The sequence below is a fragment of the Cheilinus undulatus genome, linkage group 4 (assembly GCF_018320785.1).
Source record: "Cheilinus undulatus linkage group 4, ASM1832078v1, whole genome shotgun sequence".
NCBI classification, from domain to species: Eukaryota; Metazoa; Chordata; class Actinopteri; order Labriformes; family Labridae; genus Cheilinus; species Cheilinus undulatus.
In genome coordinates, this window is record NC_054868.1 from 29,172,318 (window position 1) to 29,194,208 (window position 21,891).

The 21,891-nt window shown below is 40.0% G+C and overlaps 1 protein-coding gene across 5 annotated transcripts in view; it reads right to left on the bottom strand.

The window, feature by feature from the left end:
• The window catches only part of pax5 (paired box 5), a 75,765-nt gene that overhangs the window by 16,173 nt on the left and 37,701 nt on the right, over nucleotides 1–21,891 (bottom strand). For 3 of the 5 annotated variants that reach the window (XM_041785793.1, XM_041785791.1, XM_041785792.1), the window contains exons 6-8: nucleotides 21,399–21,583; nucleotides 10,099–10,231; nucleotides 1,219–1,320 (exon numbers count right to left, since the gene is read on the bottom strand). In XM_041785793.1, coding sequence (XP_041641727.1) covers nucleotides 1,219–1,320; nucleotides 10,099–10,231; nucleotides 21,399–21,583 — 420 coding nt within the window. The remainder of the gene's footprint in view (nucleotides 1–1,218; nucleotides 1,321–10,098; nucleotides 10,232–21,398; nucleotides 21,584–21,891) is intronic. The other 2 variants (XM_041785794.1, XM_041785795.1) reach the window with 1 other exon arrangement.

Genomic DNA, 21,891 nt, shown 5'->3' on the forward strand with positions numbered 1-21,891 from the left:
CAAAGTTAAGAGATTATCTTCTGCGGTCGTCTGATCAGAGAATTCCTACAGCGATGTAGATGTTGAGCCAGTTTGTGTGTTTGTAAGAAACTGGACGTATACACCAAGTTTTCTTTCTCACATCACCCTCAGTGTGTGCGTTCATGTTTATCTGCATCTGTCAGGTGGGGTCGGGATGCGGTCTCCATGGCATCCCTGGGTGCGAACATCCTCCCCTTGTCATCACCGTAGTGACGGCAGCATGTCAGGTTGTTTAGGAGACGAGGGGGAGGGAGGGGAGAAGAGGGCGCAGGGGTCTCCCTTGTGTAGCTCAGTGTCAAGGTCGCACGCACACTGTCAAAAAACAAACACACAAAGGTGCGCAAGCAATAGCATGCCAACACACACTCTCCCACAAATATGCTGTCAAACCTGAGGACAGGACGGGGTGAGCGCAGGGGGACAGGGCGACAGGGTTACCCATCTTTAGACGTGCTGCCTACATGTCCACTGAGAGTGGAATGATCAGAGATATACACAGAGAGACAAAACTTGTAAACAACAATGACTTTGTTTTGCTGCTGCTGTTGCTTTTGTGTTCTCACTGTATTTTCTCTGTCGTAAACTTTATGCTGACCACAACTAACACTGCAAAACTGAGAGAGGAAGAGAGAGAGAGAGTGACAGAGTGAGAGAGAGAGAGAGAGAGAGAGAGGAGAGAGAGAAAAGAAGAAGGATGGCGGTCCAGGATTGAAACACAAAAGTGGCATCGAAGGCGGAGTGGAAGGGAATGAATGAATTAGTCGTGGGTCACTGGTGATTCTCATTAAAAACAAATTACTAATGTTGAGGAGGGACAGCTGTGCTACTGTGGGTGCTTTCTAATGATACACACAAAAGCACACACACAATACAACACAGGCACAAACACACTCGTATATGTAAAGATATACACAAATGTGCACACACAGCACCCCCTGGGAGCACTGTCAACCATACAGACAAGAAGGAGGACGTGGCAGAGCTAAGTACACCCTCTAATGACACACAAACATGACGTATATGCACACACATCCATTAACGAAGAACACAATAACCCTTTTGGAATTCAAACTGTAACATAGATACAGATACTGATCTGCAGAGACGGCAGAGAAACTGTCAAGTAAGTTGATGCTGTTGTGGGTCAGAAATGATGGCACAGTTTGATTGAGTTGACTGAGTTTGTGTTGTACTCACCAGGTACCATGCCAGTGAGGGAGGGGGTGGAGTAGCTGCCCTGTCCAGTGGGAGGAACGTGCGGAGGGTAGCCTGGCAGAGTGGTGCTGGCTAAGTCTCGACCTGTTATCACACACACATGCACACAGATATTATGTGAATAAATATATTCTGTATTTACACCAACAAAGCTATGCTCTGTTGTAATTCCTGTACTTTTTTGGGGGAAAATACCCAAATTAGCCAATTAATAAATATCGAACAATCAAATAACCTGATTGAAGAGTTTGTCAAACCAAAAGAGACCTGTCTTCACCATGGAGTGTAAGAAACCTTACAGCTGTATGCCAAAAGGTTTCCTATGTCTGTATATTTTGAAAATATCATACTTGATGGCTTGGAAATTGATCGCTATCTTCTAGATGCAAAGCAAGCTCCTGCAGTGGACAAAAAGACATTTTCAAAAGGGAAGAATTGACTGTGACAGTTTCAAATAAAACGGACATATTTGAACAAAGAGGAGATCCTGTTACCCTGAATCTATCTGCCTGGACAACCTCTGCATGCACAGTATGTATATTAGTGGTCTCCTCAACCGAGGATATGCATGAATCAGATTGTCAGTTTGTGTTGATGAGTTAGAGTAGTGATCCCCAGCCATTTTTTCCTACGAGGCCCCTACTTGTTGTATCTAAGACAAGCTGTTGGATGCTATGAGTTTAATTAGTTTAAAATTTAGTTTAAAGGTCACATATTATGCAATTATGCAATACACTTTTTTAGGCTTTTCAAGCAAAAATATGTGCCCCTGGCCTGTCCACAATCCTCCCAAGAATTGGACAAATCCATTTCCTTCCGCTGTCTCTTTTTAAACCTTCAGAAAATGTGTGCTGAAACAAGCTGTTCTCAGATTTCCCCATCATGATGTCATGAGGGGAGTTAAGACCACCCCCAGGTTTGGTTGGCCCTCCCAACTTCGAGGAAAGTTCCACCCTCCTCTCCTGATCCTCCTTTCAGAGGATCAGGAGAGCCACACCCATTTTCTGAGAGGGGTGGAGTCAGCTCATTAGCATTTAAAGCCCCAGAAACAGCTCATTCTGAGCAGGGCTGAAACAGAGGGTTTTTAGGCATGCAGATTTTCATGGAATATTGTTTGTTATTTTTTAACTAAGAGTGCCTGCTCTATGATAAATGTGCAGCTTTGTTGAAAAGAACTGTTTCTGAGTTTATACATCAATATATATTTATGGCATGTAACGATTTTAGTTAAATAGCACAAGGAACCAAAATTATTCACAATCGAAAGATTTGTTGCTTTGAAAAACTATTTGAACAGATTAAAACAATTGAAACAATAATAAAAAAAATTATGCTGGTGTATTTGTTGAACTTACGAACCTTTATTCAAGTTTTACATCATGAGATTAAGGTGACTTGGTTTCTTTCTGTGTACTTTTTATCGAGATGTGTTAAATTTGACATCTGATCTTTTCCAGTTAGTGTTTTATTTTGATGATCTGTGATCATTTTTACAGCAAAGGAACAATTTAAGACAGGTGATTAAATGAAAGTTTCATTGCCATGTTAACTCATAAAGCCAACTAACTGCTTTAGGGTAGATACAGTGACCATGGGAAAAATACAGCTGCTCTTTATTTCCACAGCAAGGTGTTAGGAGGTGTATTCCTCCTGACAGTAAGTGTACAAAATGTTCAAAATGGTAAAAATACCACACTGAAAGGATTACATGCAGGCTCTTTGCTAAAATGTCCACGTAGGACGTCCTTTCCTCTTTTGTTTCCTTCCTCCTTGTATTCCGTCAGCTGACATCTATTAATTTACCAACTCCCCCTCCTCTCTTTACTACTACCTCCCCCCTCTGTCCGTCAGCGGGTGGATTGGATATATAACTGCATTAGACTACATGACAGTGTGTCGGCCCAAATCATTTCTCTATGTTTGCACGCAGTCGACATTGGGAGTGCGTGGAGAGGGAGCCCTCCATTCATCATCATCATCATACCCACACAACGACACACAACCCCACACATACATCGACACCCTCCTCTCCCCCCCTGCACACACGCATTTATCATCATCATAAACAGCTCAGATGCTAACACCATCAATCCCATTCGCTTCCCCTCAACTTAACCACCACTAACTAACTGAGAGGTGGAGGAGGAGGAGGAGGAGGAAGAGGACATAAAAGACATGGAGGGAGAAGAAGAAACAGGAGCACTGAAGACATAGTGGAGAAAATGGTAAGTAAGAAGCAGTGGTAAAAGAAGCTATTCTTTACTGGAGTTAAAATTCATCTATTATGCTAACATAGTCCATTACAAGTAAAGTTGTTACAACTGAACCTATATTAAATAAAGGGTGTGTAATAATTGTAAAATTAATGAAGTCAAGTATCATATAAAAATCAGATGTTACATTTAGTGCCAAATGTTTTGTAAATCATTTAATTCTGCTCACAAATCCTAACATTTTAGGAATTGTGGTTGCAAGAAGGTAATGTATGAGACCTTTGAATTGCTATTTGCTTGTTTAATAGAGTTATTATGTTAACTTGCTTAGCACCACAGTATATACATATCACATTAAAAAGAGACCTCTGATTCATCAGCCAACAAACTTCTACTTTAAAGCACACTGAAGTTGGTGCATCTGTTAATGTGCTGCTGTGTGAACAAGGTCAAGATATTTTTAGCAATTCATCTGAGGCAATAACTCCCATTAGTTAACCAGAGTGAACAATTTGTTTTCCATTGATAAAATTTTCATTCTCAGTAACAAGTCATAAATGCTCACATAGTAAGAGCTCTGTTTTGTGTTTTGCCACAGATACATTTTGTAGACATTTGAACATGCTCCAAATGATCATAAATAAATAAGAACAAGCTGGGACATTTACCATGTTCAGATCCTTGGTTTAGCTTAATATGCTAAAAGTTGATTATTGGAGATTTTTTTCAGCAAACCTTTATTTAAATTTTGGGGAATCAAAGGCATGTGTGACTTTTCCAGGGGTGCAGATGCATATTTAAAACAGAAAAAAAAATGCATACATAATTAAAAAATCCATAAAACATGCAAGCAGACATTTTTTTTTTCTTGGTTGAGCAGCCTGCTATCCATTATGTATTTAGTTTTCTGTATTATCATGGACATCATTCTCTGTTATATCATTAAAATGAATGTCACTGAATGCCAAATTACAGATCCGATTTTAAAGGGACAGCCGAAATATCATTATCATTAGTATCCCTGGAGTTGAAAAGCCATGTGAATAGAAATAATATTCATGAGTGCTAAACAAATGCACTGACTGGACATTTGACATTCAAACCATGATTAGAGAGGCCGATCAGAAAACCACAGAAGATGCTTTAGTAACCACCAACTACTATTAAGTCTTTGATCCAAGATGAAAACAAAAGCAGCTGACCAAAGACATATTTTAAGGCAGGTTTGCAAGGAATCTCTTATTCGATCTCATTTAAACACAGATCTAAACAACATCCTGACTGTTTCTCTTTGATGGCATGTAAAAATGGTCACTTTCTTTAAAAGAACTCACTTGTTTGGAGGTTTCTTAGCCTGTGGTCATCATCTATAGCTCCAAGCTTTTTTTAAAAAGCATATAAAAATGTCAATCCAAATGAGACTTTACCATGTTAAAATCTCAAAGTTGGATGAAGCTGACTAGATAACGTGGTTAGGGTCTGTTACTCATGTACATACAAACTTTAACTGGCCCCAAACTTGCTAAGGTGTTCTGAGCATGCTCCACATTTCCCATGGCTGGAAGTGAAACACAATACATGTAGCAGAAAACGGTAAGAGATGAAACGTATCAACATGGTGAGTGTTCAGGCAAGAATTACAGGGGCATCTAAATATTTAGAAAATCATGTTTTTTATGTGATCTTAATTCACGAAATGAAACTTCCACATATTCTAGATTCATCTCAGACAAAGTGAAATATTTCAAGACTTTACATTTGTTTACATCTTGAAGATTACGGCTCACAAAATTCCACTTTCTCAAGATATTAGAATATCACAAAACATCAATCCAAAAAAAAAAAAGGATTTATACCACAAAAATTTTGACCTAAAGAAAATGTATGCTAGTTGATGCACTCAATACTTGTCTGGAGCTCCATTTGCACCAACTACTGCATCCATTAAGCAAATCTATCCATGGCACTGCTGGCGTGTTATGAAGCCCCGGTTGCTTTGATAGCAGCTTTTAGCTTGTCAGTATTGTTGAGTCTGCTGTCTCTCATCCTCCTCTTGACAGTACTTTAGATACTGAAAAAACAGTATTTGGTAGTTTTGGCTTCACTGTGGGTAGGTTCCAAATCCTGCTGGAAAAGGAAATCAGTACCCTATAAAGCTTCTCAGCAGATGGAAGCATGAAATGCTCTACAATCTGTGGTTCAGGAGTGGCTTGACACTAAGATTACCACTCTTGTAGCCCATCTTCTGGACCCGTCTCTGTGTGGTAGCTCTTCACTGGTAAATCCACTGACTCTAGCTTCAGTCCACTCATTGTGAAGTTCCCCTAAGTTCTTCAGTCTGCTTTGTGAGACAATCATCTGAATCAGAATGAGAGAGTGGAGACTCGGGAAAACTACAAATTTGACTTTTCTGCAATTTTATATTATTTTGAGAGAATTGAGTTTAGATTTTTGTGAGCTGCAAGCTGTAATATTCATAATAATAAAAAAAAGTCTGGAAATATTTCACTTTGTATGAGATGAATCTAGAATTTATAAAAGTTAAACTTTTAGAAGCAAATCACAGGAGAAAAATGAACTTTTACATGATATTCTATTTTTTAGATGCACCTCTATGCATATTTGGACAGACAAGGAGACTCAGTGTTTATGTTGTGTTGACTAAAATGTGCTGAGCTGTAAAGCTGTCCATGTTTCCACCATTAAAATTCAGGTTTCTGCTTGCTAATTTGTTTGTTGATAGCTTGGTGAGTTTTAATAACCAGAAGAAGGTCCAGTGGTGACTAGCTCAAAAGAAAAGCTGTGATAGCTGTGTCAGACATACTTCCATCAATAAATCAATTCTCCCTTGATGCTTGATCACTCGGACAAGGACAGTGCAATTAAATGGCCCAACTGAGCCATAACCAACTTGACCATAACCGACTTAACTATGCATGTAAACATGTTGGGGGGTTGAAACATTTCAATCAAACCAGAAATGACAACCTGTATGGTTTCAACGGCTTAGGCTTGCAAGCCAGTAGAGAGGGGAAAAATAAGACGATAACCAAAGTCATTAGGATGCATCCTGTAGAGATCAATAATGTCTGTGTCAGTTGAGTTAATATTGCAGTCTGCGTAGAGCTACCTACTGACAAGCAGCATGGTTTAAAAAAAATCACATTTAATAGATGTCTATCAAAACTCTCTTGTGATGTCTTGTTGAGCCTTACTGATATTCACTGATTAAAAGTTGTTTAAAGGGGCTTCACATGAAAGGAAAAGGGGAAATGGCTGGAAGAAGTAGTGGAGCTGATGAGCAAAGGGAATAGGCAGAAAAAACAGTGTGGTTACAAATCAAGTGAGGCTCCAACATCCCTCCCCCTCATATATCTGACCTCTTCACTTAATATCTGCCTCTTCACCTCCCTCCTTTCTTGTGTTTCTCTCTCGTATCGCCTTTCTCTCCTCCATGCAGCCCCTTCTGTCCCTCTCTGCCTCCCCTCTCCTGTCTGAGCGTAGTAAAGTTTTTCTCGGTGTTTGACGCGACAGCGAGGCATTAGTGCAGACGGGCTACTCATCCGCTCAGGGTCAGTGCACAGGGCACGGAGGAGAGGGAGGGAGGAGAGGAGAGATGGACTCTCTACAGCCCAACTTAGAGGGGGCAGACAGGGCCAGATCCTCTGAGGTGTGAGCGTGTGTGTGTTTCTGTGTCTGTGCATGCAGTGTATTTGTGTTCATGCATGCCAGTTGTGTTGACGTATCTGCTTTCCACAGCTTTGCCATAGAGGTCAACAGCAAGTACAAGTCTACTCTGCGCTCACTTGCAGCAGCAGACGAATGCGCTTCCTCTGTTTTTTTCTCTTTTATTCTGAAACCTTTATAAAAAAAGCCATCAGAGCAACAAATGTCAAACATGGAGGAGATCCACCGTGTACAGTCTGTCCCTTTAAACTCCACAAAGACCAGGGAAATGAGAATGCCCTACAGATTAAAAAGGCCTCAGAAAGAAATATTTCATGTCTAAATGTTGTGTCTAGAGTATCAAGAGGATGCAATAAGATTGTGTCAAACACAAACATCTGATCCCCTAGAGGGAGCTCTGCTCTGAGGGAAAAGACAGGCAAGGAAATGCATGCATAATATTCACAAGGTGTGTGTGAATATGAATGTGTGTTTGCATGCATAAGCAGAAATGGAAATTTTCTCTCTCTCTCTTCTCTGTCTCTCTCTCTTTCTTCCTGAGTTGAGCAGGTAATATTCCTCAGTGGGCATAAAAAGACCCCTTTCCCAGATATCCCAAAATCCCAGCTCTATGATTCCCTTCATTACAGATGGGAACGCCGGAGCCTTGTCCAAGTGCTCCCTGGTCTGCTCTTAATTAACCGCTGCATCTCCTGGTACCCCTAAATGGAGACGGAGGAGGAGACGAGGATCTCACTTTTCTTCTCTCCATCCACCTTTCTTTTCCTCCTCCTATGGGCTGCTTCTCTCTCCTGAGATCCAAGGCACTGAGCTCTTTAAACTGAATCACTTAGGATCCGCGAAGCTTCCCTCTCTGCTGAGGTAGACTTGAAAGGTATTTAGCTGTGAAACTGCACTTGGAATATAAATTTCTATATTTTTAAGGCAGTAAGGTCAGAGCTGTGCACACAGCTTGATCCTCTTATCTATCAGCTGATTTTGTTTGTGTGAAGCAACAACATTAAATAACATCAGTTTCTCCTCTAGTAAGCTTTTCATTTATTATTATTACTTTGTAAAATGACACCTCTTTTAAACCCAAAAAAGTAAATGAGATTATCAGTATACTATATTGATCATCTCAATGCAGTTATTTTAAATGTCTGAAACTGTCCCAGTATGGGTGAAGATGTCAGATGAAGTGATGAATAGGATGCTGCTCAAAAAGCATTTTTATACTTAAACATTTTTTTTTCAACAGAAAATGTTCTAAAAAATGTGAGTGTGACTTTAAAATAAATAACTGGGGGAAAAATGGAAAAAAAAGTATGTATGGGCCAAAGGAAGCAAAAACATAAGACATATTGCTTTGACCACAGAGGGCGCTAAAGCCAACACAAACCCAGAGGTCCTTAAAGGTGCTTTAATTTGCTATAGCAAATGAATGCCATTCTATAGAAATTAAGGCAATGGAAATTTTCCTTTTTATTTCTCCCCAAATCTTCTATATTACCCGCAAAGGGAAAATGCAGCCAAAACTTAAAAAAATGCATGAGGTCTTAAAATATAAAATGCCCCCCAAGAGAGAAAAAATGGGTTTAAGATAAAACATTTGCATTTCATTTTATAACATGAGCATTTCTATGAATTAATTATGGTTTCTGAAAGTAAAGTTTTTATTTACTTTAAAAATATATAAACAGAAGCTAACATTACTTTCAATCCCAAACACATCCATAGCCCTGTGATGTAGTATTGCGACATTTTGCAGATATATCAACTTAACCCGATACACACTGTGTCCCAACAAGGCTATGAGTAAAACGATGGTCCTCTTAAACTTCTTATTTCAGCAAAGGGCCACAGGACGGGTTCAAACCCGGGCCGCCTGCGTACATGGGGTGCACCTTAAACCACTTGACCATCCGCACACCCAGAGAGAGCCATTTTTTATGTATTTGGTGTTTCCACCAAGCGAGCCAGTTGGGCTCATCCTAGTTTTGCATGATTTAGTGCAGTAAACCCTCATCTGACTTGGTAGGTCTGCCATGAGGCTGTCCATGATGCAGTGCTATGAGCTGACATTATTTGAAAAAAAAAAAAACAAAAAAAACTTTGACTTGCTCTCTTGAAATGTAAAGGAATACTTAAAAGTTACACATTTTGTGCTTTGTCATCCATTATTACTGCTGTCAGAAGCAAAGAGATTATTCTTTCGACCAATCAACAGACTGCTGTGTGTCTAGCTCCATCCTATAGGGCCTGATAGGTGTGCATGGATCCCAACAGAAGGGTGATAAAAAGGACAGTATAGACCTGTTAACTTTTGATATTAGAAATGCAAATAACAGTGGCATACAGACAACTCTTGAAATTACTGTACCCTTTGTTTATTATGAACTGTGTGAGTTTGAGTGTGTTTGATTTTGAAACTGTATTGCTGCCATTCTTGGCCAGGTCTCCCTTGAAAAAGAGATCTTTGATCTCAATGGGACTAGCCTGGTTAAATAAAGGTTAAATAAAATAAGTAAATAATTGCACATCGGACCAAACTGAACTGAAATGGACTGGACCACTTGGCAGAAACGCAGCATTTGTCTGTCAGGTAGGCAGAGTCTTGGGTATATGAAGGTAGACATCTCCCTGTGTTTTCAAGTACTCCAAAATGGGTAAACAAGTTTACACACCCAGATTGCCTTTAAAATGTTTCTGTTTCTTTCTGATGTATTCAGCAGAGATTGATGATCATTAGACTCATCCTTTATGGTTTAGAAGGGCTGAAATAAAATGTGTGTTAATCTATGATGAGTAATTGCAACTCTGTCCTCCTCTGAGTATTTCCCTGTATTTTATTATTGTAACCACTCTTATTGTTCATACTGCATAGGATTATTTCTGTTTAATGATACAGTTAGGTGTTTGAATGAGGACACATGAAGTCTTTATCTGAGTGGGTGAAAATCCATATGTTGGATGGTCTTACCTGGAACGAGGGAATAGGACTGTGGACCGGACACGCTGGCTCCTAACTCTGCTCCTGAACCAGGATTAGCCAAACTGTTCTTCATTTCATCGAGTCCACCAGCGAGTGAGGCCATGGCTGAATAGTCTGACGTCTGCAAGTGGAGGAAAATAAATAAGAGAAAAAAAGAAGAAATCATTACATTTTCTGTTAGAACAGCATAAACATAGGGTAGTAGACTGTAGTATGCTGCCTTATGGCAAAAAACGATGAAGCTTTAGAATGAACACACACACACACACACACACCGATGTACAGGAACACACCTTCAGTGGAGAGTTTATTGATCTGTTTACAAAGACAGGGATTTACTGTACAACCAAGTCCAACAGTCTATAACCACCGGATCAGCTCGCTCTCTCTCTCTTCATCTCTCTCTGCAAACACACTCAAAAACACATCATACAGTTCCTTTATACACACACACACAAAGACATGGTATAGACCATGGCTAACACAAAGCCTCTTGTCTCCCCAGACACCAACAACAATAAGAGTGGTGATCATCTCAACACAGACACACAATCTCACTTTGATCTTAACACACACACAGTAACACACAACACAGGAGTTAAAAACATATAGAGAAGAGGAAACTAAAGTGACAAAGCAATTTCTAGCTGCTATCAAGTTGTGTGTTTTTTATTTTCTCTTTTTTTACTGAAAATTTCAGAGAGTTTTGCTACAGGAAGTAAGAATTCACCACTATCAACAACGTAAGGTATAAATGTCCCTTCTTCTCCTACATGACTCTAGTTTGACTGATCATTTGAATAGTTTGACCTTTTTCTGATTGGATCGTAAGCATGAGGGAAAATCTTGCTTTTGTTTGCACATTTCCAGATTTTTATTTTCATATACTTGAGACACACTATGCATTACACTTCATTACAAAGGAGTTGTTTTCATTAAACCGTTGGAAATTCATATTCTCTTGTTGTTTCTGCAAGAACTTATTTTCTCGTCAAAGATTGACTTTTTTTTACCTTTTATTAATACAGCATAGCATAGAGTTTGAAATTAGAGTGAGAGGGGGGAATGGCATACAGGGAAAAAAGCCACAAGTCAGACTTGAACTTAGGCTGCCCGCTTTGAAACCAGCACCTTCTGTACATGGGCTGCACAAAGATATCAGTAGGTTATCTGTGCCTCAGAAAAAGCCTTCAATAACTTTCCAGAAGTAGTAAATATATATTCAGAACCTCTGTGTACAGATTTATAGAAGCCCAGTCCTGCCCATACAACTGTCTGGGTCCCTGAAAACCCAAGAGAATGACCCTCTCCAGTTGTAATTTATTGATAATATCAATGCATATGTGTTGGACCAGTGGCACTGGTGCTAGCATTCGTCCTGGCAAACACAAAACCTCATTTTGGAGTTAAAAAGTCTTTTGAGCTATTTATTGGGTTCTGCTATTCAAATTACTTAGTCATGTCACTTGATAACTCCTGTTGAGCAATGGTTATGCCTGCTTTTGCAATTTTTGTCCCATATTTGACCAATTTTTGCCTCATCACCCATTTTTGCTTCTTTTAGCTTTTCATTTTTGCTGCTTTTTAGCCCCTTTTCACCATTTTTTCAGCTCACTGTTAACTCTTTATTGCCTCTAAACCCATTTTTATTTACTTGAGCCATTTTTTTTCTAGTTTTTAACCCATTTTCAACCACTTTTGCCACCTTTTTCATCCAATTTTCCCCTTTTTTGACTCTATGCAATTATTTAATTAGGTTTTTCTTTAAGTTATTTCAGTTCCTTCTACTGCGTTCCTGATATCCTGATGTCTGTGTACATCATGACTTATCTATGAAGCCTGATATTATGGTTTAGTCAATGTGCCTATTCAAATTATAAACATAAACAAAGAGGGTATTTCTGTTTTAAGGAAGGGGGTTTCATATTTTGAAAAAGGCTATAGCATATCTTATAACAGCATGAATAAAAAAAAATGTTTTTTGCTTCTTTGATAAGGTTAACTTAACAATGGACCATGATTTTCCTGATCTCTAAAATGTCTCCACACTCAGTGCCCAAAACAAGGCAATGCTTTGCAAATTGGTTATACTCGGCAGTACAATCTCAGGTTGTCAACAAACTTGAATGACTTGTCATCATAGTGCATAGATGACATCTAAGATGGTGATGGTGATCCATTAACTCACCACTTTGAGCACCTTTAATGCAGATATTGTGTAATACTTCTGCAAGGAAACCACTTATAAATATGGTTTTCCCTATTATTGAACGTAAAAGGACACCTTGAACGCACCCTACTACCTCATACTGCACAGACTTTTGTAGTCGTGTTTTAATGCAGCTCTATTGTACTGTATTGAACTCCTAAAACAGACAGATAAATGAATCATTGGAAGTGTCCCCTTACCCCCATCTGACCCCAACACCAAACAACGACCCATTTATCCTCATTTTCACACCACAGCTGAGCTCGTGTGTCTGATGTGTGTGCGGTGATGGCAGTGACAATGATGACCACCTAGATATAGATTAAACACCATTTTCAGGATTGCTACACTCATGATGAGTGAATGACCTGCCTGTTGCCTATTTGTGTGTGCGTGTGCTGTCTTATAACTGCATTTGTGTAGTGCTGACATTCGAAAAAAGGAAAAAACATTTGTTTGAATTGTTTTACGCCTTTGATGCCATTACAACAACTTACTGAGTGCACCAAGTGGGTGGAAAATCTCTCTCTCTTTTCTTCACTGATTAAATCCCCTCCTCTTTTTTTCTGTTACTGCTTCCCTATCCGTGTATGTGTGTGTGTGTATCTGTGTGTGTGTGTACACTAATGACAGCGATCAGAATTTCCTTTAGGTGATGAGGTGAGAGTTTTGCACTGACCCTTTTAATACCTCTGCATCTGTGTGTGAAGGTGTGAGTGTAGGTGTGTGTTTCTGCTCACTGACCTCTTAAGCACTTCTGTGCTCGTCAACACACAACACAACCACTGAACTGTGACCTGCCAAATAAGAGCTTACTCTACACACACACCTCTTTACACTTCAAACACATTTTAAGCTCTTTTCTGTCTTTAAACCCCGCTCCCTCCTCCCTTACACATCACACCTGTAGTCTTTCTTTCACTCAATCATACACACTTTCCCAGCAGCCCCTCCTCCCTCTCTTGGCTTATTCTAATGTTGTCTAATGTGTCCATGTTTCCATGTAGATGGCGGCCAGGCAGCAGCAGCAGCGAAGAAGACGGGGTCTGCCGTGGTAATTGGCCATGATGAAGTTTGGCCAGTGGGGTGACAGCCCCGCTAAGGAAGATGGATCATTCTCATTCGGCCCCGTAAATGTTGTCAATTCCAGTGCTCATAAGGCACCATCAGCCCTCATCAAAGAGGGGGGGACGCAGCTGCCTTGGAAGGGTTGGGGTTTTGTGGGGTGGGGGTGGAAGTGGTTGTGATGGGGGAGATGTTTTCAGGGCAGGATGGAGGGTTAAAGGAAAGATGGCAGGAAGTCGCTTGACCTGGAGTAAGAAGAGCTATACTGTAGTTTTAAACAAGGGGAGAGAGAAATATTGAATAAATGAAGAGAGGATAGAAAATAATATGGTAAAAACTGAAAGAAAGAAAGCAAAATGCTTTTGAAAATTCTGAGTGTTTCCATGCTCAGGCAGACATTCACTGTGTGCAAATAAAATACAAAGGCCTCTCGTTTGAATTACACATCTGTGTTGACACAGTGGGCATAGTTTCTGTAAAAAATAACAGAGCAGTGATATAATTTAAGCATGGCTTTACTTCTGAAAGACTTCTTATAAAGCCATGTGTAGGCAAATTAGTTACAATCACGCACAAAAAAAAATCCAGTTAGAGAGAAAAATCAGTGTAAGCCTAATCTGTGTCTCATTAACATCTGTATAATTACCAAGGCTTAAAGCTTCAAATGCGTTTTCTGGCTATGTTTTTCCAACTTCGATTTTCATCTAACATTTAGTTTAATAGGGTTAAAAAAATATAAGAAACACAATTCCTTCTTACCATAACACTTACATTATCTTCTATTTCTTTTCAGGCTGTTTGGAGATAATTTATTAATTGAAATAAAGACTCTGAATTACATGCAACAAAAGCGCTGGGGTTTTCTTAAACTGTACAAATAAAAACTAAGCTGCACTGACACAAACAGCCTATATTATCTGTGTTTTTCAACAGTGTGAAACACAAAAGTAAAAGACTCTTATTGGTAGATTTTCACCCACTCACTCCCTCACTTAACCAGAGCAGGTTGGTCCACTGACTCATATTTGTGAAGGTAATGGTTCGGTCCAAATTTCACATCAATAACAGATGAGCCCTAATCGGCCCTCTGACACACACTCACTCACACACACCCCAGCCCTGTTGGCTTGCACCATTTGCATAATAGTATTTCCCTTTTTCTCCATTCCCCAAATAGCTCTGGATTTCTCTGTCGCTCTCTCTCTTTCTCTCCACATTGTCTTGTGTACTCCTGATGGAAAAAGGCTCGACTATAAACAAATACAATTCCCTCAGAGGCCCACAAACTGAGACAGGGATTGTGGGGAAGGAATTCATCTGAGCTCAAACTGAGCGTGGCAGCAGTGGGGAGGATATTTATTTCCTGACGGGCCAGATAGATCTCAGCTCTGGGGAGAGGCTGCAGAAGTTCATGAATTTTGAACGAAAAAATTGGGCTAAAATTTCCACTTTATGAAATGAAATTATGTATAAATGCTTTGGTAGTTAATTCAACTTTCCCAAACAGATAGTTCATCAGGGGTGTGTTCAAAACAGACTGTTGAGAAAAAAAAACAGAGGCAAAGATAAGTCTTTGTGAGTTAAAAAGGAACCAATATGAGCAACAAAGGCTGAAAATAGCCCATAGGAGGGTAGGGCAGTTAAAATGTTGGATACTTTGATAGCTTTAAACTGATACAGTCTGCAGTGTTTAAATTGTTTTCAACATTTGGACACTAAAACATTTCCCAAGCATTTATACAGTTTAGACCAGTGATGCTCAACCCATGGCTCTTGAACCACATGTGGCTTTTTGTGATGATTTGTGGCTCTTTCATGTCTTAATGTCAAATATTATTCCTGCATAAAACCTTATGAAAGGGAAACTTTGACCTCAGAGTTGTCCATTGCAACTCACATTAATCAGTTTGTTCCCCTCACTTATACAGAAGGCTTTAATTGCCAACCTTTACTTTTTCGTCCGTATATTGTCATTTCCCTTACTGGCAATTTTTGCCCCTTTCATTTTTTGCCACATTAAATAAATCTTTGCTGCTTTCAGTGCATTTTTGTCACTTCTTTTTGCCACTTCTTGTCCATTTTTGTCACCTTTATCTCATTTTTGCACCTTTTCATCAATGTTTGCCTCTTTTGTCCTGCTTTTTGCCATTTGCAATTTTTCCCCTTTTTTGCCATTTTTGACACTTTTCGCCCACTTAAACTGCTTTTTGCCATTCAATGCCCCCCCCCACCCCCCCCCCCCAATTTTTGCCACTCTTTGCTGCTTTTCACTCATTTTCCCATCTTTTTGATGCTTTTTGCCCATGTTAGTCACTTTTCACTCATTTTTTGCCACTTCTTTTTGCCACTTTTTGACCATTTTTTCAAGCTTTGATTTCTTTTTATTGCCACAATAACCAATTTTTTTTCACTGCTTTTCACCATTTAGACTGTGGATCATGTAAAGGTATTTTCAATAATTTGGCTCTTTGGTTGAGCAGGGTTGAGTAACACTGGATTAGACAATATGTATGAGTTTGCCTTCAATATTTGGTAAAAATAATAAATTGCCCAATATTGAATGATGGACTTGTATTTGTGTTGACACAGTATTGAAAGAGGTATTTAGGGTTAAACATCTGGTATTATGACAACCCACTGAGGCCTCACTTTTATTAATTTGCAACTGAAAACAGTCCCCTAAAGACAAACCCAGTATGATTTCTGACTAGGAAGTCAGGCTGACTTCCAGCCCCATTGTGCATTGTTTGTCTTGCAGTGTACAGGGGGACACAATAGCCAACCATGGCCTGACAAGCTACTCATTACTGGTTGGATGAGTTTCTAAATTTGATATTTTGATATACACACTGAGAGCAGAGCCACCTTTGGGGCATTTTTTCCCTTTTAAACTGTCAGATTGCATCTAAAATCATAGTGGAAAGCACAGGTTAAATGTCAAAACAGATAATTCTGGCTTATTTAATTAAAGACAGATGAAGAGGATTTGGGAGCTGAAAGAATCAGTTCTTATTGTTTCTAAATCAAAAGACCCAGCTCACTAAAAAGAGCCTGAATTTCAGTCACTAGCTGACAGAATAATGGTAATCATTTAGCTGCTAGTTGTGTTTTCTGGTGATAATGTGTGTGTGAGAGAAGTTTTTGTCACTGTTTGTAGCTATTGAAGTTGTGCAAACTGGATAGATCTGACATCAACTTGTGAGACTTTTTAAAGGAAATGTTCTGACATTTGTCACAGCTTGTCTTGACTTCACACGTACAGTTTGAGTGCACAGCTTGTTGCTGACCATCGAATTGTGCAGTGGTCATTGTGCAACGTTAAGGATTCAGGCGTACAATGAGAGGACATTCTACCATGAAGGTTACATGGTCAGCTTGAAATCGCACAGTGTAATACCTGCTGCTACTGATAGCTGCTACTATAAGTATTTATAGTCCCTGTAAAGTGATTTTAAAAATCCTCATTTGAGGTTTGTTGCATGGCAGGTTCTGTGTTATGAACCATCAGGCTAAATTTCAGTCATGAAAAACATCTCTAAGTTTATAAAATCAAGCTTTAAAATCTGAAAAATGAGGCAGTAAAATCTGCTCTAGGACGACGTGGCCATGTCTGTTGAATGAGCTCATGAGAAATACGTTCCTCTCAAGTTTTAAAAAAAATACTTCTGATCAAATTGTGCCAGAGCAGAGAGACAGACGTTGGGGATTGAATTTACTGTTTCCTGGAACAGATTTCTCCATTACAATACTTTTAATGACCCATAGGCAACCATGGCTGATAGGTTTGGGAAATTTACCTCCCAATGAACAAAAACACAGCACACTGGCTGTTGATTTATTGTAATTATTTTATTTCTAATTTTGTACTGGTGTTGTGGCGAGGTAATTCCCTATTAAGACTGGTGATGTCATGGGCTCCTATATTTGCCCTGCTCAAATAAAACCAAGCAAGGAAAAAGGTGAACAACTTTCTAACGCTCTAAGTAAAAAAATTCAGTCCCACAGTATTTTCACATGTTTACAGCAACCCTTTTCCAACACAGCTAGTGTGTTAAGAAACAAAGTCTGGATTTCACTTTACAGGGACTTCAATGAAAGGCAATGGTAGCTCAGTGACAGACTGGATACTTCATCATGCCTTTTTATGTTGCTCACATCAGTTACATGTATTTCATTGAACTTTTTATTGATTGAATGTGTGAAATTGCTTACCAGCTTAGCAGTCTTTGCTTTCTCATGCGTTTCATAACTCTGACGGACTGAAGAATCCAGAGGCAGTTTTGGTTGCAACTGCTGAAAATCCCTTCCATTTCAAAAATGAATTCAGAGGTTAAAAACTTTTACCTATTCTGAAATTGGTTTTGGGCTGTCAGTTTAACAAAGCCGGGCTTGGGAAGTTGGTAAGTATTTCCAGGCAGAACAAAGCCTAAAAAAAAAACGTCCATTATAAAGAAAACCATTAGTGCAGTGCAGCCACGCCCACTTTGCACTTGCAAATTATTTAGAATATTGAGTTTGGTCTTTTTGTGAGTGTCAAAAGAATAATGATGTAAGCCTTTGCATGATGACACTAATGGAGGTAGTGCTATTACAATTGTTTTGACTCTACTTTGAAGAATGTTAATGGCAACTGAGCGTGATGATTTTTAAAATGTCAAAACTCTATTTGGAAATAACAAAAAGATGAAACTGAGATATTTAATTGTTTTGGGGAAATCAAAGGCAGACAACGTACCAACTTTTTGGAATAAATGGTAAAAAAAAAAAAAAAAAAGTTCATCGAGGTCTTTTGGCTCAAACGACTTTATACTTAGTTTGACTTTTTCATGCTGGATACAATGACAAGAAATTTCCCTCCTTCTGTCTATGACTCAGTGTAGCAGGCCCGCTGGGTGCTGTGATGGGCATTTGGACCCGGGGCGGGCAGCAGGGATGGGTGGGGGCTCCATCAGCCCTGCTGATTTATCACCTGGGTAATAGGAAGTGATTGAAGGGAAATTCAAATGAACTCTCTCTGACAGGCACACATGCAGACACACGTTGGAGCACGCACACACACAAATTAATAGTGGGACTTAATAGACTACAGGGAGCGAGGGAACAAAAGCAGGAGAGGGAGATGAGATAAAAGGATGGCTTGTTAGTGTGGAGAGATAAAGAAAAGGTCTGAGACAAACAGGATAGAAGAGGAACAACTAGTGACAGATAAAATAAGATTTACTTGTGAGGAACGTGAGCAATTTCACTTTTTTTATCTGCACCAGTGAGAAAGAAAGAGGAAGTAATGAATGAAGCTCGAGTTTCAGTGCAAGAAAGAAGAAAGATAATAAGAAGCTTGAAATAACCACAGAAATGACAGTATATTAGTATACCATTGTAATATACTATTGGTATCTGAAATTGAGCCAGCAGCACCTTTGCTTTCACACCGAGTTCTTTTTTCCTTTCCGTTTATAATTAAACACACAAATATTAACACAAAGCCACTCTCTTTCACCAGCATGCACTCACAGCTGCAGAGGAACCACCAGCAACAGCAGGTCCAAGGCTTCATTTAGGAATGTCAGCCACAACACACGCTGACCCTCCTTGACCATAACCCCAGCAGCCTGACCTCACACACACAAACACACAATGACACCTCAGCACACATACCAAAGAGGCTGAGCTGTAGCTGTCAGTATGTCAGCGTTAAGGGTATGACTGTCAATCATTCCCTCTGGGAAATGCAGGCTGGGAGAAAAAAAGGATGGGGGGGTCGACTAGACAGGATGAGAGAAGGGAGCAGAGGTAGAGCAACAGACAGTGATGTAGATTTGTGTGTGTGCTCCTCTTCTTAATCACAATGTGGCTCCGGTTTGACCTGAGGGCGACCCACGTTCTAAAGCCTCCTATCCACCGACCCCAGTGGCTTGACCGGGCTCAGAGAGGACACTGACCTATGAATCATGGGTATTATAGTCTTGAGTCGTAGTCTATAGAGCTACTAGAGCCAATCCCTGTCGACCTCTCACCCTGTGGCACTCCACTCCCATGTCGGTCAGCTGGAAGAGAAAGGGCTAAAAAGCCAAACTGTGCCCTAAAGGTCTAAGGCTGTAGCCTGTTTGTGACTCCATAAACTTCTACTCCTCCTAAGCGTGTTCATCCTCTTGCCCTTGACATTCATCTGATAAATAAACCTGAAGTTGGGGTTACATTTAAAGGTTATGAGAACAGAAGTGTCATTTTGCAAAACTGGCAAAATATTTCCGTAATATTTGACGAGAGGGCCGCAAATTAGAGGATACTGAAGAAAAGGCCAATAGAATACAAATGCTAGCTCATTGTTGTTTTGTGATTCAGTGTACTGCTTACACCTGTCCATTCCACTCAGAATTACATTAACTTTCTGCAGGAAAAGGGCGGCAGGTCAATTTAGATGCAACATTAAGACACACAGACAGACTTTTCTCACTCTTGTTTTTTGCATCTTTTTCCCTCACACACTTATGCAGCACATTCCTGAGATGCATCAGCATGTACACAGCTCCATCCCTGTTCCCCCCAAAGCCGCAGGAAGTGAGGTCATAATGAGACCTGGGTCAATATGCTCATTAACCCCTGCAGTGTATCTAGATTATAGGAACATCAATAGGGCAGGCCTGACTGGGTCTCTGCTGCAGCCATCACATCTATCAGAGCACAGCAACTCACAGCAGAGTGTCAGGCAGACGGAGACACACAGCATGACGATGGCATTAAAAGATCACAGAATAAGGCAAAGCACAAAGAACAGTCAGTATGCAATGCATTAAATAAAATTAAGAATGTTTGAATTGGATATGCATTTGGCTTAATTTTCTAGACTGGCATGGCATGGCAAGGCATAGCAGGCAGGACAGGCTTTAAGCTAACAGCAGAGAAAAGCACGTCATCTAACACGAAAGCAGAGATAGAGCACAAACACTGCTCCCAACATTTTTTAGTTACACTGAATGCTTATAGATCTTGTGAGTCAAAGCTTTCTGTATGCTGATGTTTAAGCTCATTATTTCACTGCTCCTCAAAGCTCCTATGAAACACACTTATATTAAAAGTTGTATTTTCAGCTGCATTTACATCAGCAAAGATTTTCAATGAGCTATGAATTCAGGCCAAAATAAAAGAGGAAACCAGTCACTCAAAGCATGAAAAATTTTAAATCCTTTATTATAATGGCAGATATGTTTTGACCACCTCTCTTTTTATTGGTCAGAACTTTTTCCCCCTGTATCAAGGGCACCAGACTTTGTTTTCACAATTCTTCTACTTTAGCCACAGCAGCCACTCATCCCTTTGTGTCTAAAATGATGGACTTTATTGTAAAAATAAAGCAGGGGAAGATTTTTTTCCCCACACTACTTAAAGTACTACTTATAGGACAAAATCAGCAAAGAGATAAGATATACTGTTTTTGTCCACTGGTGGCACCAAGATCAGCACAAGCTAAAACTAAAAGTTTCTCACAGGAGCTTTAAATCTACATAATTTATTTATTTTTTCTGTTCTTTAGGGCTGATACTTGCTTGTCTGTTGGCCAATACAAACACAGCAGTTTCTGATTGTTTCACAGTAGTAATGCTCTAAATTTCCTATTAACAACACAACTTCAACTCAACAAAAGATGCAGGATTTTAATGTGCTGAAGTGGCGTTGCAGGTGTCACTCCCCCAGCCATCTACTCCTACTGCCTGTTTTATTCAAAAATTCACCAGCAAATAGGTTTACACAATATGGAACCATATGTAAACGTCACTGATATTAGGTCCATGTTTTTATGGCCTATGATCCAAATAGGGTTAAGGACTGTAGGAAAGGTCTCACACAGAAAGAAGTGGATAGATGGCCTTGTAAGTTATACTGTGTTTGTAACCTGAAATGGGACAGTATTTCACTCTGCCTTTGTAACTCTGGACAGCACCCTACTGTCTCAGTGACCCTGACCTGTGCCCACACTTAGCCTCAGCCCAGAGCCTGCACAGTGCCACGCCCTTACCTTGCCAGAGTCAGGGCTCACATAGAGCTCAGAGCTGGATTGGATTGGACAGGGAGGCTGTCTTTCAAACAGGCGATCCAATACCTCGATCTGCTGCGGCGAGAACAGCTCCCCTCTCATCTGCTTCCTGAGGAAGTCCCGCCCACTGTGGCCATGCCCGTTGGCCAGTGGTGACTCCTGCAAACCTGCACAGAGAAGACGGGAGAGGAGTGTGAGTTTGGTGAGAGAAACGGAGGGAGAAACCAGGAGAAGACAAAGAAAGTATGGAGGAGTAAAGGTGTTGGTTGATGAAAAAACCCTGAGGCAGAGGTTGAGAGAAGTTTGAGTAAAGCATGGACTGAAATGAACCCCACTGAGCTGATTTAGGTCTGAGTGACTCCATAGATTCGTAGACTCTGAGAAAACGCTACACAAATGCAATCCATTACTGAGCATACGCTGTCTCTCCTTCTTGATCTCTCTAAAGTACACTCCTGCCTCTCATATATGCGCG